Raw genomic sequence first — 15052 nt, 5'->3', positions numbered from 1 at the left:
ATCTAGAGATACTGACTGTAAATATCTTGTGTAAGACCCTGAAAATTTCAAAAGAATTATCCCTTTGTTCAATAAAATGAAAAAGAGTTTTAAAGTACTGGAAGCTTTCACAGTGTGTTAGGATACTCTTAAAAAAAAATCCCTGTCACCAGGTCTGGCAAATACACGTCTATGTCTTTAACTTCCTTGCATTTGAGTAAATGTGTCACAGCCTTTGGGCAGAGGCAGGAATAATTTGTTGTATAAGCATAAGAGATTTCACTTTCTATCTCGCTCAAAGACCCAACACCTCAGAATAGGAAGTGGAGCTGTAAAGCCTCTGCTACCTCAGATCCCTTGGGCGTCCTATCACTGAACTCGGTAGATTCTGGGATTTAAAAACACATATTTCTCACTCAGTTCGGCCCTTAAGAGCAAAGTATTAGAGTGTATAATACACAGAGACTTTTCAAGGGTACTTTAACACATGGAAATCTCGTGGGTGCATTGACTTTAAAACCTAACTCCCACATAAGGTACAATTCCACTGACTCAGTACTGCACCCAACACGTATGTGTGGGATGGACCAGCCTTTGCTGGACTGTTAGGAAAAGAAAATATTTTGTCATCTCCGTAACTTGTATATTGGAAGTATTTTGTAAGACATACTAATTTGTTCTTGTGAAAAGTTTGTTAATAATGCATTTGTTGTTAACACTCTCCATGCACTCTTTGATAATTTTTACTTCATTTATTAAGGTAACAACATTCTGTGCTTACATTTTATTTAGTTTAGTAATATTGGAGTACAACTTCTCTTCATATCCCTACATAGAGTTCAAGTTAGTTTTCCATAAGCCTGCCCATTCTGAATGGCATCTCTGTCTGATAATGCAGTACTGATCTCTCGGTAAGATGTATAGGTAGACCTCCCACATGTGTTAAACTGGAAATAGGTGTGCAAGTTCATAAAAGAAGGAGCCCCAGCAATACATGCTGCCATATGATTTCTTTCTTTTTTTTTTTTTTTAAGATTTTTATTTATTTATTTGACAGAGACACAGCGAGAGCAGGAACACAAGCAGGGGGAGTGGGAGAGGGAGAAGCAGGCTTCCCGCGGAGCAGGGAGCCCAATGTGGGGCTCGATCCCAGGACCCTGGGATCATGACCTGAACCGAAGGCAGAAGCTTAACGACTGAGCCACCCAGGCACCCCTGCCATATGACTTCTTATGGAATTCATGGGCCAGGGATTTCTTTTCAGAAAATGTGCCTCATCTTGTGGCTCACAGAATGCAGTGAGCTCATTACTGTCCAGCTTGTGAAGTCACTGCTGAGATTGTAATTTAATGCACATGGAGCCATCTTTAGAGTAAAAATACTTGATCAAATACAACCTTAGGTTCATTAAACCTTAAATTCCTGGTGTCTGCAGAGGTTTGGTTGTTTTCACAGTGCATTAGTAGACTTGTATAAAGCATTGGTTTTTACTGAAGCCGTCTTTTCACCCCCAGCCCTGTTAGCATTTTGGGCCAGGTAATTCTTTGTTGTGGAGGCTGTCCTATGCATTATAGGATGTTAGCAACATCCCTGGCCTCTACCCACTAGATGCCAACAGCACCGCCCAAAAATATGTACAGACGTTGCCAGATGTCCCTGGGGCAGAAGCGCCCCTGGTTAAGAACCACTGCACTAAAGTAATCTTCGGCAAGTACGCACTATATATGATTCCCAGTGCTGGTCTTTGCTAAGTAGAGTTACGTGGGTGCAGCCACTCTGTCAGACATGTGTGCGAACATTAATATAAAATTAATCTTTGGGTGTCACATTACAGTTTTTAAAGCTTTAATATATATGATCTCATTTGAAACTGAAACAATGTGAAGTGGACATTAATTATCACATAGGAGTCTGGGGAAGTGGGAGCTTCTAGAAACTAGAAGATACAAGTTTAACATGGATACCTAAAATAATCTCCTTAGAGAAAGAAAATGCAGTGCAGGAAGAAAATGTTTTAATCTTTATTATAACTGCCACTTAAACTCTTTAGCACCCTAGGCATCTCCTTCCACTCTTCCTCATTTGCCAAGTGCTACTGAAAACAGGTCATCGTCAGGGAGTCTTTTGCCATTGACTTAGAACTCCTGCTTCTGGGTCCTTCCACGGTCACACTGGCTTTTTTTCCTCTTTAAATCGAAACCTCCTAACATTTTGCCCTGTGGCCGGAGGTGCTGATGAGAGACATGACAGCAGAAGAGGGAAGCACAGTGACGGACTGAGGAGTGTGCTCACAAAGAGTACACCAAGGATTTTATTATAAACATAACATCTTGTTCCATGTTGAATCCATGAGGTTCTTTTAATGGTTTTTTTTCTATCTGTATTGATAGGGATTGATGTAATTATAAAATCTGAGACCTTGATGTCTTCTTTTGTTTTAAATTAGGCTGTTACATCTGCCTTTATCCCTGACCGCCTTGAAGCTGAAGGCTTTGTGGTTGTCTGACAACCAATCCCAGCCCCTGCTCACATTCCAGACGGACACAGACCACACCACAGGAGAGAAGATTTTGACCTGTGTCTTGCTTCCTCAGCTGCCTTCTGAACCTACTTGCCCAGGTGAAATTAAGAACAATACTCATATGGCTACAAGAATTAGTAGGAGCCAATACCTATCCGTAAGACCTCTTACTCCCACGTGTGTCTGTAATTTGTCCAATGTGCCCCTAGCCCGGGTGAGGTCACTGTGGGTGTCCTCTGGGAAGGTTCGTTCCCCTGCACCTTCGAAAAAAAGTACCCCTCACACCTGCTTATCATACCTGAAATTCCTTAAACAGGCTTTTGGGTTTGAATTATCACTAAGGCTGAAAGTACAAATACTCTTAAAAAAGTTGACAGAGTCCCTTAAAATCCAGACTGGTGGTTCAGAGGGTTAGTATTGAACACCATTGACAAACAGTTTTTGCTTTTTTTTTTTTAGATTTATTTATTTATTAATTTATTTTAGAGAGAGAAAACACGAGTGGGAGGGGCAAAGGGAGAGGGAGAGAGATCTCAAGGCGACTCCACACTGAGCGCAGAGCCTGACCAGGACTTGATCTCACTACCCTGCAATCATGACCCGAGCTGAAATCAAGAGTCAGTGTTTAACTGACTGAGCCACCCAGGCGCCCCCACTGACAAATAGTTTTTAAGCCAATCTGTTATTTTAAGTCATTGTATCTTTGTTTTGTAAATTATGTGTGGTTTTAAAAAATATTTGCACTAACATCAAATTGCCATTATAAATCTTTTGCTGAGAGCTGGTTTTGATAGAAGAGAACTTGAGTGCTCTGGGAGAATAGGAGTCCCCAGGTGGAAAGGCCGCAAAATCATCTTGCCAATCCCAGCCTTGTTAGAGGAACTTTGAAGACCCCAAGGGGAAAACAGCAGAACATGTTACTAAGGAAAGTACTAGTGTCCAACATGTGCAGCCACATCACTGTCATGTGAAAGGTTTTTTATTTTTTTTCTTTCGTTTTTAAGAAGGCTCCATGCTCAATGTGGAGCCCAACATGGGGCCTGAACTCATGACGCTGAGATCAAAACCTGAGCTGAGCTCAAGAATCGGATGCTTAACCCACTGAGCCACCCAGGCACCCCTCATGAGGAATTTTTTTAAAGTTAGTATATAGAAAAGAATTGTGAAAAAGGATTCTATAAATTATGACGACATTCTGTAATGAGATACTAAATATTAATTTAGCAGATATTTTATATGATCTCAATAGAATTATGCATCATTGAAAAGAAAGGGTAACCCTGTCCCAGATTTTTTTCTTTTTGTTTTAAATTTTTTGAAATACTACATAGCAGTTACCAGTCACACAAACCCAGGTTCCCAGCTGATGTGGTCTTTGCCATGACAGAGAACCTGCCTCGCTGTGGGGCACTGGAGAGCTTGGTGAATGATGTCCCGGACGAAGCCTGGAATGAGCGTGCCGTGAACAGAGTCAGTGCAATCCGATTTCTGGAAGATGAAAGAGACGAAGAAGACAATGAAACGGTATGGAAATGGAGATTGTTGGCCTCCCTGAAAATTCAAAATTTAAAACCTTTCCAAGATCAAGAGTGGCACCTAATAAGGATTTCTGTTAATTTCAAATTGTTCTCTGCTTTGCCTTTACAAGAATTTTTTTAGAAGACAAAATTAGGTATTTCTAGGTACTGATTCACCAAATGTATATAAAGCAAATGGAACTTTTGGGTTTTTTTCTTGAATAGTTTATACTCTTATTCTTTATTTGTGATAGCATCCCTTTTCAGCTCCACTGAACTGATTGGGAATTTGTTCTGTTTTTGTTGTTCTTGGTGAATGAAGTCTCTTTCCCACCACCATTTAGAGGTGTACCATGATGACTCCATTCACACTTCACAGCGTGACTTGGCTTGCCTTCTGTGGAGCTGTGCTTCTCTCTCTCGTTTATGTAATCATTCTCTTCATCCTCAGGCGGAGTGCTTGCCATCTTAGTTGGGTTAATTTACAAGTTTTCATCCAAAAATCAGGAATAGATTTGAAAGTACTACTTAGCCTTACTCTAATTTCTGTCGTTTTTTTTTTTTAATTTTTTAATTGTTATGTTAATCACCATATATTACATAATTTATTTTGGTGTAGTGTTCCATGATTCATTGTTTGTTCATAACACCCAGTGCTCCATGCAGAATGTGCCCTCCTCAATACCCATCACCAGGCTAACCCATCCCCCCACCCTCCTCCCCTCCAGAAACCTCAGTTTGTTTTTCAGAGTCCATCATCTCTCCTGGTTCGTCTTCCCCTCTGACTTACTCCCCTTCATTCTTCCTCTCCTGCTATCTTCTTTTCTTTTTTCTTAAAATATGTTGCGTTATTTGTTTCAGAAGTACAGATCTGTGATTCAACAGTCTTACACAATTCACAGCGCTCACCGTAGCACATATCTTCCCTAATGTCCATCACCCAGCCACCCCATCCCTCCCACCCCCGACCACTCCAGCAACCCTCAGTTTGTTCCTGAGATTAAGAATTCCTCATATCAGTGAGGTCATATGATACATGTCTTTCTCTGATTGACTTATTTCACTCAGCATAACACCCTCCAGTTCCATCCACATCGTTGCAAATGGCAAGATCTCATTCCTTTTGATGGCTGCATAATATTCCATTGTGTATATATACCACATCTTCTTTATCCATTCATCTGTCGATGGACATCTTGGCACTTTCCACAGTTTGGCTATTGTGGACATTGTTGCTATAAACATTGGGGTGCACGTACCCCTTCGGGTCCCTACATTTGTATCTTTGGGGTAAATACCCAGTAGTGCAATTGCTGGATCGAATGGTAGCTCTAATTTCAACTGTTTGAGGAACCTCCATACTGTTTTCCAGAGGGGTTGCACCAGCTTGCATTCCCACCAACAGTGTAGGAGGGTTCCCCTTTCTCCACATCCCTGCCAACATCTGTCGTTCCCTGACTTGTTAATTTTAGCCATTCTGACGGGTGTGAGGTGGTATCTCATTGAGGTTTTGATTTGGATTTCCCTGATGCCGAGCGATGTTGAGCACTTTTTCATGTGCCTGTTGGCCATTTGGATGTCTTCTTTGGAAAAATGTCTGTTCATGTCTTCTGCCCATTTCTTGATTGGATTATTTGTTCTTTGGGTGTTGAGTTTGATAAGTTCTTTATAGATTTTGGATACTAGCCCTTTATCTGAGATGTCATTTGCAAATATTTTCTCCCATTCTGTCGGTTGTCTTTTGGTTTTGTGGACTGTTTCTTTTGCTGTGCAAAAGCTTTTTATCTTGATGAAATCCCAATAGTTCATTTTTGCCCTGGCTTCCTGTGCCTTTGGTGATGTTTCTAGGAAGAAGTTGCTGCGGCTGAGGTCGAAGAGGTTGCTACCTGTGTTCTCCTTTAGGATTTGGATGGACTCCTGTCTCACGTTTAGGTCTTTCAACCATTTGGAGTCTATTTTTGTGTGTGGTATAAGGAAATGGTCCAGTTTCATTCTTCTGCATGTGGCTGTCCAATTTTCCCAACACCATTTGTTGAAGAGACTGTCTTTTTTCCACTGGACATTCTTTCCTGCTTTGTCAAAGATAAGTTGACCATAGAGTTGAGGGTCCATTTCTGGGCTCTCGATTCTGTTCCATTGACCTATGTGTCTGTTTTTGTGCCAGTACCATACTGTCTTGATGATGACAGCTTTGTAATAGAGCTGGAAGTCCGGAATTGTGATGCTGCCAGCTTTGCTTTTCTTTTTCAATATTCCTCTGGCTATTCGGGGTCTCTTCTGGTTCCTAGCCTTACTCTAATTTCTAAGCACATAGCCACACTTTAAAAATGTCTCTCGGCCTGCTGAGGTCTCCAGGAGTCCATGACAACTCTTGAAATATTACTACAAGTTGACTTGGGCGTCTTAAAGTCCTAGTGCTGAGATTTTCATAAGCGGAGCTTAGAGGGAGTACCTGCAGCCCCCAAAGCAAAAGACTGCCTGTGGTCTTTGTTATTTCAGCTGCCACCAAATGGGATTTTACGTGTTTACTGCAGTGGAGCGCAGAATTAGGGATTAGGCACGACCAAGTGACTTCAGCAGAAAGGAGTCGTCAGTGCTTACCTGGTGGCTTGCTGGAGGGTGAGGATGTCACCAGCTCCTTCACTGCCTCAGTAGTGCCCGTGCAGTGTTGTGTTACCCTACTTAGGCTCCTCCTCCGGAAGCTCCTGGACAGGCCATTTACAAGACGGAAATGCTGTCCTACAAGCCAGAGAGTGCGTGACATGTCAGATAACACAATTTTTTAAAGATTGTTCCTTCCCTGACACTTCACTCCCAGCACTGTGGCCTTTATTAGAAGAATGTGAACTCTCTTTAGTAGGTAATACGAACAACACACACAGCAGCGAAGTAAGAAAAGCAGCCCTTCTCTCTCGCTTCCCTTTTCCTTACACTCCCATGCCGCCAGGGTTGAAGGAAGCCAGAACCACTTCAGATAGTAGTAGACCACTGGCAGTGATTTTAAGTTAGAATTTGTCTACCCCTTTATCTTTTTCTTTCTTCACACCCCACACTAACATCTTAAAAATCCTTGTTTCCTTGCCCTTTACGGAACTTTATTTTTATCTTAAGCTGATCTTACATTTTACAAAGTACTCTTTTATTCTGAAAGTAATCCTTCTGTGTGGACTCGGTTAAGTTACACGCGACACCTTCGTCTTCCACGAGCTGCTAGTAAGCAGCTCAGAAGCGCACAGGGCTCCTGAGGAAGCGCTTCCGCCCCCTCTTAGCTTCTGTGCCCGCGCGAAGGGAGGCTTTGTCCCCGAGTGCCCCCACCTTGAAGCTGCGTGTTTGAAAGCGGAATGGCATAAAACCCACACACTCACTCCCCTGCTTGTTTTCAGAGAACACTTCTGCGGCGAGCCACTCCACACCCAGGGGAGCTAAAGAACATGAAAAAGACAGTGGAGAATTTACGGAATGACATGAATGCTGCTAAAGGACTGGATTCAAACAAAAACGAGGTCAATCACGCCATTGACCGAGTGACCACTTCTGTATAGAATTTCACCTCCGAATTTTACCTCCCGTGTCTTCCCCTGCTGTTGAGATCCTATCTCCTTCCTACCGAGGAGCCTCGCGCAGTCCTGGAGCTTCCCCGGGACGTGGGCACGTGCGCGTCACCGCCCGGGAACGTGGGTGCGTGCGCGTCACCGCCCCAGAACGTGGGCACGCACGTGCGCGTCACCGCCCAGGCCGCGCGCTGGCCTGCTGCTCTCCCGATGGAAGTGCCTTACTCCGGCTCCTCAGCCAGCCAGGGCGCCGAGTGCGCCCCCGGTGTGCCGCCTTTCCCCTGACTTCCAGTCATTTGTCCTAAGTAGAATACACTACTGTAAACATCTGACCTTTGTTTCTGTCTTATGTTGGGGTAAGGGAGAGCAGGAAGGGAAATTTTGTTGATCCTCCTCCCTCCCGTAAAGTGCTGGGACATTTTGAGCCCAAGTTCTCTTGGACCTACTGATGAGAGATAGTTTTATGTACGGGGCATAACTGATCCTTTTTAAAAAAACTTTCTGGCAGCTCAGATGGTGTAAATTTAAAAATTTTGTATAGGTATTTCGTAGCAAAAAAAATTTTTTTTTGTTATTTTATCTTGGAAACGGTACATATTTTAGTATTTGTGCAGAAAAAAAAAAACAAAACAGCAGTCCTAAAGTATTTGTTTTCACTTGTACCATCCACTTGTGCCTTACTGTATCCTGAATCATGTCAAACCAGTTGTACGCAGTGGCATCCTTGAGCAGTGAGATGAGACTAGGAATGTGCTACTTTTAAAGTAGTGTTGGATTTTAATCAGTAATCTATCTGGTGGATTTGTTTTTAACCAAAAGAAGAGTTACCACCAATTTGTAAATTTAATCAGTTGATTTTTTTTTTTTTAAAGATGAACCAAAGGATTAGATTGCTAATTTTTCATGTCTTACACTTTAACTTTTTATGAACGAGTCTCTTATGAGTGTAGTGTCTGAGTGTAGCTATTTGGAAGGTATATGCCATTTATAAAATAAAAGAGAGCAGAAAAGCACAAAAGGAGAAAACTGGTTCAGAAATTCAGTGGATAAATGAATTTTGTACTGCAAAAGAAAGTATGATTTTTAGGGAAGAAAGCTTTAAAAGTTTTATATTGAGATATAAAACCACAATAAAGCAAAATAACCATATTAGAAATGTTGCTATCTTTGTAAGTGCAATTTAATTTGTAAATAGAGTTTGAATCAAAGTATAACAAATCCTTGCTTCAAGTTTTAATTTTAAATCTGCTAATTTAAGGGGCATGGGGGTATGTCTTGGTATGTTTCTGTTGATTTCTTTCCTTTTGGGGGGGGTATAATGTCATAAAAGAGAAATGAAAAGTGCCAGTCAATATGTGGTATCTAGGAAAATCATGATATTGTTGGTTTTTTGTTTTTCTCTCCATGAAATAAAATCACCCTGGAATTAACCATACAACTTTTTAAAATTAATTATCACCTTGTATGTTCAGATGGTGGCAAGTAGCTGAGTTCTTTGACGATGCACTCCCATCCATTAAATATCTAAACTGGTCAGTTTTGAGTTAATTGCTTGCTGTTTTGCCACACAGCACAGACCCCAGAACTGCCTTCCTCTCTGGCTAATAACTTTGGGTTGTGGCTGTCTGGCCAGTTGGACTTCGTAGGAATCTGCTTTCAACCAACCAAATACACCTTCTATTACAGCTATGCATTTACTTACTGGGTTCATTTTGCTTTTGGAGTTGTTTGTGTATGTGTATGTTTATTTATTTATTTTAAAATGTATTTATTGAACTGGAAGTACCATGAGTTATAAGTGGTTTTTGGCTAGTCAGTTTCATACCTTGCTCCCCAATCTGTGAGTACATGTTTGGTTTTTCTCCATTTTAAGATTTTGTTACACTCTGCTTTAGGCCTGTGAAGATGATGCCACTAAACTCATGGACTGATAGGTAAACAAATTGGTTTTATTTAAGGAGAGTAATCTTGAAGCTAAAGAACTCGAACGGTGTTTTTTGTTTGTTTGTTTTCATATAAAGCCCACCCTTTCCCACTCAGTTTATCCTGGCTTTTGGGGGAGTGCAGTGGGCAGATTAGAGGGCGTGCTTAAATTTTTCTAGGAAATTTTATGTAGGTAATTATCTGTTTTCTTTGGCTGCCCTTCTTTACCACACATTCACCTGTTTTGTTTGTTGTTTTGTTTTCAGTTTCTGGTATTTTGTTTTCCCCTTCCTTGCGAAGAGAAAAGTTACTTTCATTTTACTTGTTTGTGCTGGGTGACACTGCTGTGCCCTTTACCTTCAGGGGGCCGGGACCAGGCTTACACCTCACGATGGAAACAACATCAACCAAAGAGACCCAACTCAAGAACATGCCAGTCTTTTCCAGTGAAGCCTCTCTTGGCATTAGAGGGAAAACCTAATTATGCGAAAGGATACCTATCCCTTGTGAGGCTAGTGCCAGAATTTCCTGACCTTTTCCTAGCGGGGGCCCTGGTGGACCCCACCCCACAGTCTGGCCCTTCCTTCAGGAAAGGGAGGAGTTCAGTGTTTGGCTTGCCTGTTTGTATTGTGGGAGTGACAGGTAAAAGCAGGAAAGATTATTATGACCTGTTCACCCACTTTTTTTGTGGCCCCTTATTTCCTGTTTTTAGCCAGGGAATTATGCCTAAGTGGCTAAAATAGTAAAAAAAATAAAGGGGGGGGGTTTGAAATAATGGAAGTCACTGATGGAAAAGAGGGACAGGTAAGAAAACTAGAACTATTTGCCTGGATGTTGTGTTGTGTTGTTTTTGTTTTGTTTTGTTTTGGTTTGGTTTGGTTTTTTTTCCTGGCAAGTTTGGAGGCGTGGTCCTGACCAACCCAATCTTTCTACCTAAAAACTTCTTAGGTAGCTGTCTCAGGTAAGGAAGCCCAGGTGGAGGTGCGGGTGCAGCCTGCCGAGGCAGCCTGCTGCCTCTTGGGAAATCTACCAGGCCGGAGAAGACACGCTTCGTGGGTGGGGTGGAGGCTGGGAAAGATTCTGCCTTCGTCTAAAAGTTACTCTGAACAGCCAGGTCTCACCATGTAAAAGTGACTGACACCCACTGAGGAGGGACAGCCCTGCAGCTGCTTATTTGTAGAAGGCAGTTAGGGTTCTTGTAGCTCAGTGACATCGGGGAGAATTGAAATCTCGCTCCAATTCAACAACTACACACACACACACACACACACACACACAAAACCCACAATAACACCCAAACTTTTTATTACAGATAGTCAAAAACATACAAAAGTAGAATTATATAATGATCCCCCATATACCTTTCACTCAGCTTCAACAGTTATCAACCCAAGACCTAGCTATTTTAAAGGAACCGAATTAGGTTTTAAAATACATCCAAAAGGGGCACCTGGGTGGCTCAGTCGGTTAAGCATCTGCCTTCGGCCCAGGGGCTCAGGTCATGATCCCGGGGGTCCCATGATCAGGGGCTCAGGTCATGATCCCAGATTGAGCCCCGAATAGGGCTCCCTGCTCAGTGGGGAGTCTCCTTCTCCTTCCCCCCTCTGCCTCTCCCTCTCCTTGTGCTCTCTCGCTCTCTCTCAAATAAAATCTTTAAAAATAAAAAATAAAAATACATCCGTAAGAAGACTGCACAGTGAAATAATTTAAAAACTTAGGAAAGGCAGGACACAGAATATGCCCTTTAAAGTAGCATCTTGGAGTTAAAGGTTTTTCAAGCATAGCCCAGCCCTGGCATCATATAGATAGAGTTTGAATCCCAGCCCCTCCACGTGGCTTTGGATGAGCTACTCAGTGTAACCGGGCCTCAGGTCCTTCATCTCTAAAATGGGGCAGTAAGACCTCTCACAGTCTTAGAGTGGGGATTAAGTGGGAGACATGAAACATCAGCTCTCAGGAAGTGGGTGGCTGCTATCATTACAGGTCTTGCTGTTGTTAAGCAGTGTTATTAGCAGCTCCGCAGTCCCTACCTGAGCCAGCAGTATGTGATCACGAGCGCAGTGTCCCTCAGAAATGAGGGCACCACTCTGGCTCTCTGGCAGAGAAAACTTTCTTACCTGTGGGTGTCGCATAGAGACCCTTGAGTTACATAATTGGGGAGGGAAATCTTAAACTGTCATGTCAGCTCACTTAATGGTGAGGTTAGCCATGGTCTCACAGCAGCTCCCTCATTGGAACTGGGGGCTACTAACTGGCTAGCCGCAAGGTGAAGCTAGAAGAAAGCATTAAACCTCTGACTGAGAAAAGGGTCTCTCTGCATTTCCACACAATGTCCTCAGGTTTCTAAGGCCCGGGTCTCTTGTGCTCATTTACTGTCTTACATCTACTTTATTTCATTTTGATTTTCATTACTTCCTCCTTTTCTCTCTCCTTTCTTAAAGGGAGACCTCTGAGGCTTTTATGTTTCAGGAGGGGCAGGTGGATTTAAGAACTAGCTCATCCATGGAGAAAAACCGGGATACAATAAGTAAATGCAGCCGATTTGGGGAGTGGAGAGGACACTCCCACCTTGCTGGAGCTTTTTCTTTTGAAAAGCTGACAGCTGGCGGGAGAGGGAGACCGACCAGAAGAACCTGATCGGGTTACTTTTGTTCAGCAGGTTGTATGGAGGGTTGGAGAAGAATGGTTGTGCCTCACAGTCCGCGCCAGAAGGACGGTGTCATTTTAAACTGCGAGAGTGGGCAGTCAGTGTGAGAGGCCAAGGCCCTTGACTCTGACCGGGTATGAATCTGATGGGGCTGATCCTCCAAGCACCTTTTGAGGCATCACCATTTAATTTCTAAAACCAATAATGAGCCATCCCTTTGGGGTAGCGACATGGTAGTGACAGTGGCCCTGCTTACTGAGCACTCACTACATGCCAAACACCAAGCTAACTGAACACAGGCTCAGTTTTTCGGAACAACCCCCTGACGTAAGTGGTGACGTCCTCATTTCACAAAGGATAGAATTAAGATTCAGATAGTTTTAATAACTTTCCCGTGATCAAAGAGCACACGACAGAGTTGGAATTAAAATTCACATCTCTGTTGACCGGAGTCTGTGGTCTTGATTATTGCTTTATTTTGCTTTGTCCCCCTCAGTCAAAATACAGTGAACCTGTACTTATATTTGGGGTTGTATTTCTCATTGTGGTGACGGTTCTTAGTTTAAGATTATTTAAGCCTAGATTATGGACAAAGCCTGGCACAGGACCGAGTGACATTTAGCCACCATTCACGTAGACTGGGACCCTTCATTTGTGTCTAGTTCTGGTAGCCAATGCTGTGAGTTTACACCTTCCAACACTCCCACTACCCCCATCCCCCCCCTCGCCCTGTCTCCCCTGCCTACTCCATATTATGTTGTTCCTTGGTAAGTGCCATGAAAATGTTCATGGAATCTTTGTCCTACCCTCTCTAACTGTGTGCAAATCTCAAGAGACGGGAGATAAATTATTTGGCTAGTGGGAGACCAGAAAAAAACTTGGTATGTTTTTTAGCATTGACTGAAGTGACAGTTTGGTAACCCGCTCTCCGAGAGAGCTTTAACATGTTCCAAAAATTGGCAGGTAGCTCTAGAGTGAGCTAATTAGTTAGGAATGATTTTTATCCTCACTACCTTTAATAGCCTACCCTTGGAGAAAAGGCAGATAATGAACACTTGGAAATCAATAGTGCTGCAACTTGACCTTAATAACATTTGGGGGAAATAAGAGGGGTGACTCATGATTTATTATTCCAGATCCTCCTTTTAAAAAGCATTCTTGTGAAAGATTTGACGAATAATGATTGCTCCCATTTAGGAACTATCATTTAATCAAAGAGGCAGAAAACAGGAAGAATGGAAAACTTGTGTGACTCAGCAGTGTTTCATTTTATTTGAAACAGGCTCTACCGCCCTGGTTGTAGAAAGAGAAGACCTTGTGGTCTCTACACAGCAGGAAAGCCTGCTGGCGCGGGGGCATAATGGAGGGACACCCCATACCCGATGCCACATAAGTAGAATCTGCAAATGCTTCTCTTTAGGTCCTTTTTCCAAGTCAGTCATCAGTGAGGTCTTACTGCTTGTCCAGAGTTGCCCAAGAACCCTATGGGAAAGCACTGGCTGAGCACGTAGAGGAAGTGGGCTCTCCAGGGGGCTGGTCAGCGCCTGTCTGGACCCCGAGCGTCCTGTGTTGGTCATGTCCACACACCTGATTGCTGCTTCCCGCCCTTCCTTGTCTGGAGGTGTGAGCGCTTGTTTGTTTAAACCTTCGTCAGTACTGCTTGGAAAAACAAAATAACACACTTACTTGTCTGGGCATTGAATGTTCTTCCTGAATTTTTGTCCTGCCCATTGGCCCGGAGGCACAATGGGTGGGGCGGGTTTCGGCATTGGTTTGGGAAGTTTCGAGAACCGGGCTATGGGTTGGGTCTGTTCGGTTGGGGTTGCTCTTGGTTTTAATTTTGGAACATCTGAGGGTCAGGGAGCATTGCCATAGATGGCTCTGGGAGTTGTGTTCTGGCTGTGCCTCTTTCCTACAGGAGGGCAGCTACGCCCAGGGAGGCACTTCGCACAGCCCTGACAGATGCTGTGTCCTCCATCCACCTTGTGTTCTCACCTGGACACCTGGAAGGTGTGCCGTGTAAAAACATCACAGTTCGATGACACCTGCTTGATGTCAACTCCCTCCACATCAGTGACTGCAAGTCTTCCTTCCCCTCACCTCCCTCCAGCCCTCATTTGGCCCTTTTCGCAGACAGAGCTGGGGTGCCCCGGCGACTGGGTCGAAGCCGCCCTTTGGAAGCCCAGGGTTTGTCACCGGTTGTAACTTGGCCCTGGGCTCCTCACCTGGCTTGTTCCCCATCTCCAGTATAGCGATTCCACGTAGCACATAGGTTGTTAGAAGAGACGGTATCAACAAAGTAAGATGAAGCTCTTGTCTATTTCTTTCCTTTTATTCACGGCAATATGTGATAGGAGCGCTTTGCTCTTTAAAGAGCTGGACATTAAGTGGCCAGAAAAATCAGAGCCCCCGCTGCCCAGCCTCCTCCCTTAGCACCTTAGTATTTTGTTCAGGGCTGCTCAGTGTGCCCAAGCCTATTCTTGCTTACTGTCCTATAACCTACGGCAGTATCCCCTCTTTCTTGGAGACTGTATGTGCAATGATTTCAAACTTCAGCATGTATCAGAGGCCCTTGGGGGCCGTGCTAAAGCGGGTGGCCGGGTCCTGCCCCCAGCATCTCTGATTCAGTAGGTCTGGGTTCCGATGAGAGAATTTGCATTTCGAATAAGCTCTCAGGTGCCGCTCTTGCTGGCTCAGGGACTCTACACAGAGAACCACTGCTCTGGGGTATGGGAAGGAGTCAAAGCCCTTGGTCAAGCAGAGCTGGATTTAAATCTAACTATGCCACTTAATTTTGTGACCTTGAAAAGTTTTTCATTTCCCCAAATCTCAGTCAGTTTATCTCTACAATGGGAGTAATACCTACTTCAAGACGTTTTAGAGAATCAGATGATAAAAATAGCACAAAATAGGC

At 43.5% G+C, this 15052-nt stretch overlaps 1 protein-coding gene across 3 annotated transcripts in view; it reads left to right on the top strand.

Annotated features, from left to right (window-relative positions):
• Window positions 1–9224, top strand: part of LRRC1 (leucine rich repeat containing 1) — a 126944-nt gene extending 117720 nt beyond the window's left edge. For 2 of the 3 annotated variants that reach the window (XM_027603043.1, XM_027603042.1), the window contains exons 12-14: window positions 2426–2598; window positions 3888–4024; window positions 7401–9223. In XM_027603043.1, the coding sequence (XP_027458844.1) occupies window positions 2426–2598; window positions 3888–4024; window positions 7401–7559 (469 nt within the window). In that variant the 3' untranslated portion in view covers window positions 7560–9223. Of the gene's footprint in view, window positions 1–2425; window positions 2599–3887; window positions 4025–7400 lie in introns of all 3 variants that reach the window. The other variant, XM_027603041.1, reaches the window with a different exon arrangement.
• The last annotated feature ends 5828 nt before the right edge of the window (window positions 9225–15052 follow it).

Source organism: Zalophus californianus, chromosome 7 (assembly GCF_009762305.2).
Source record: "Zalophus californianus isolate mZalCal1 chromosome 7, mZalCal1.pri.v2, whole genome shotgun sequence".
Lineage (NCBI taxonomy): Eukaryota > Metazoa > Chordata > Mammalia > Carnivora > Otariidae > Zalophus > Zalophus californianus.
The sequence above is the reverse complement of the archived record's forward strand: the minus strand, read 5'-3'. Positions and strand labels throughout refer to the sequence as shown.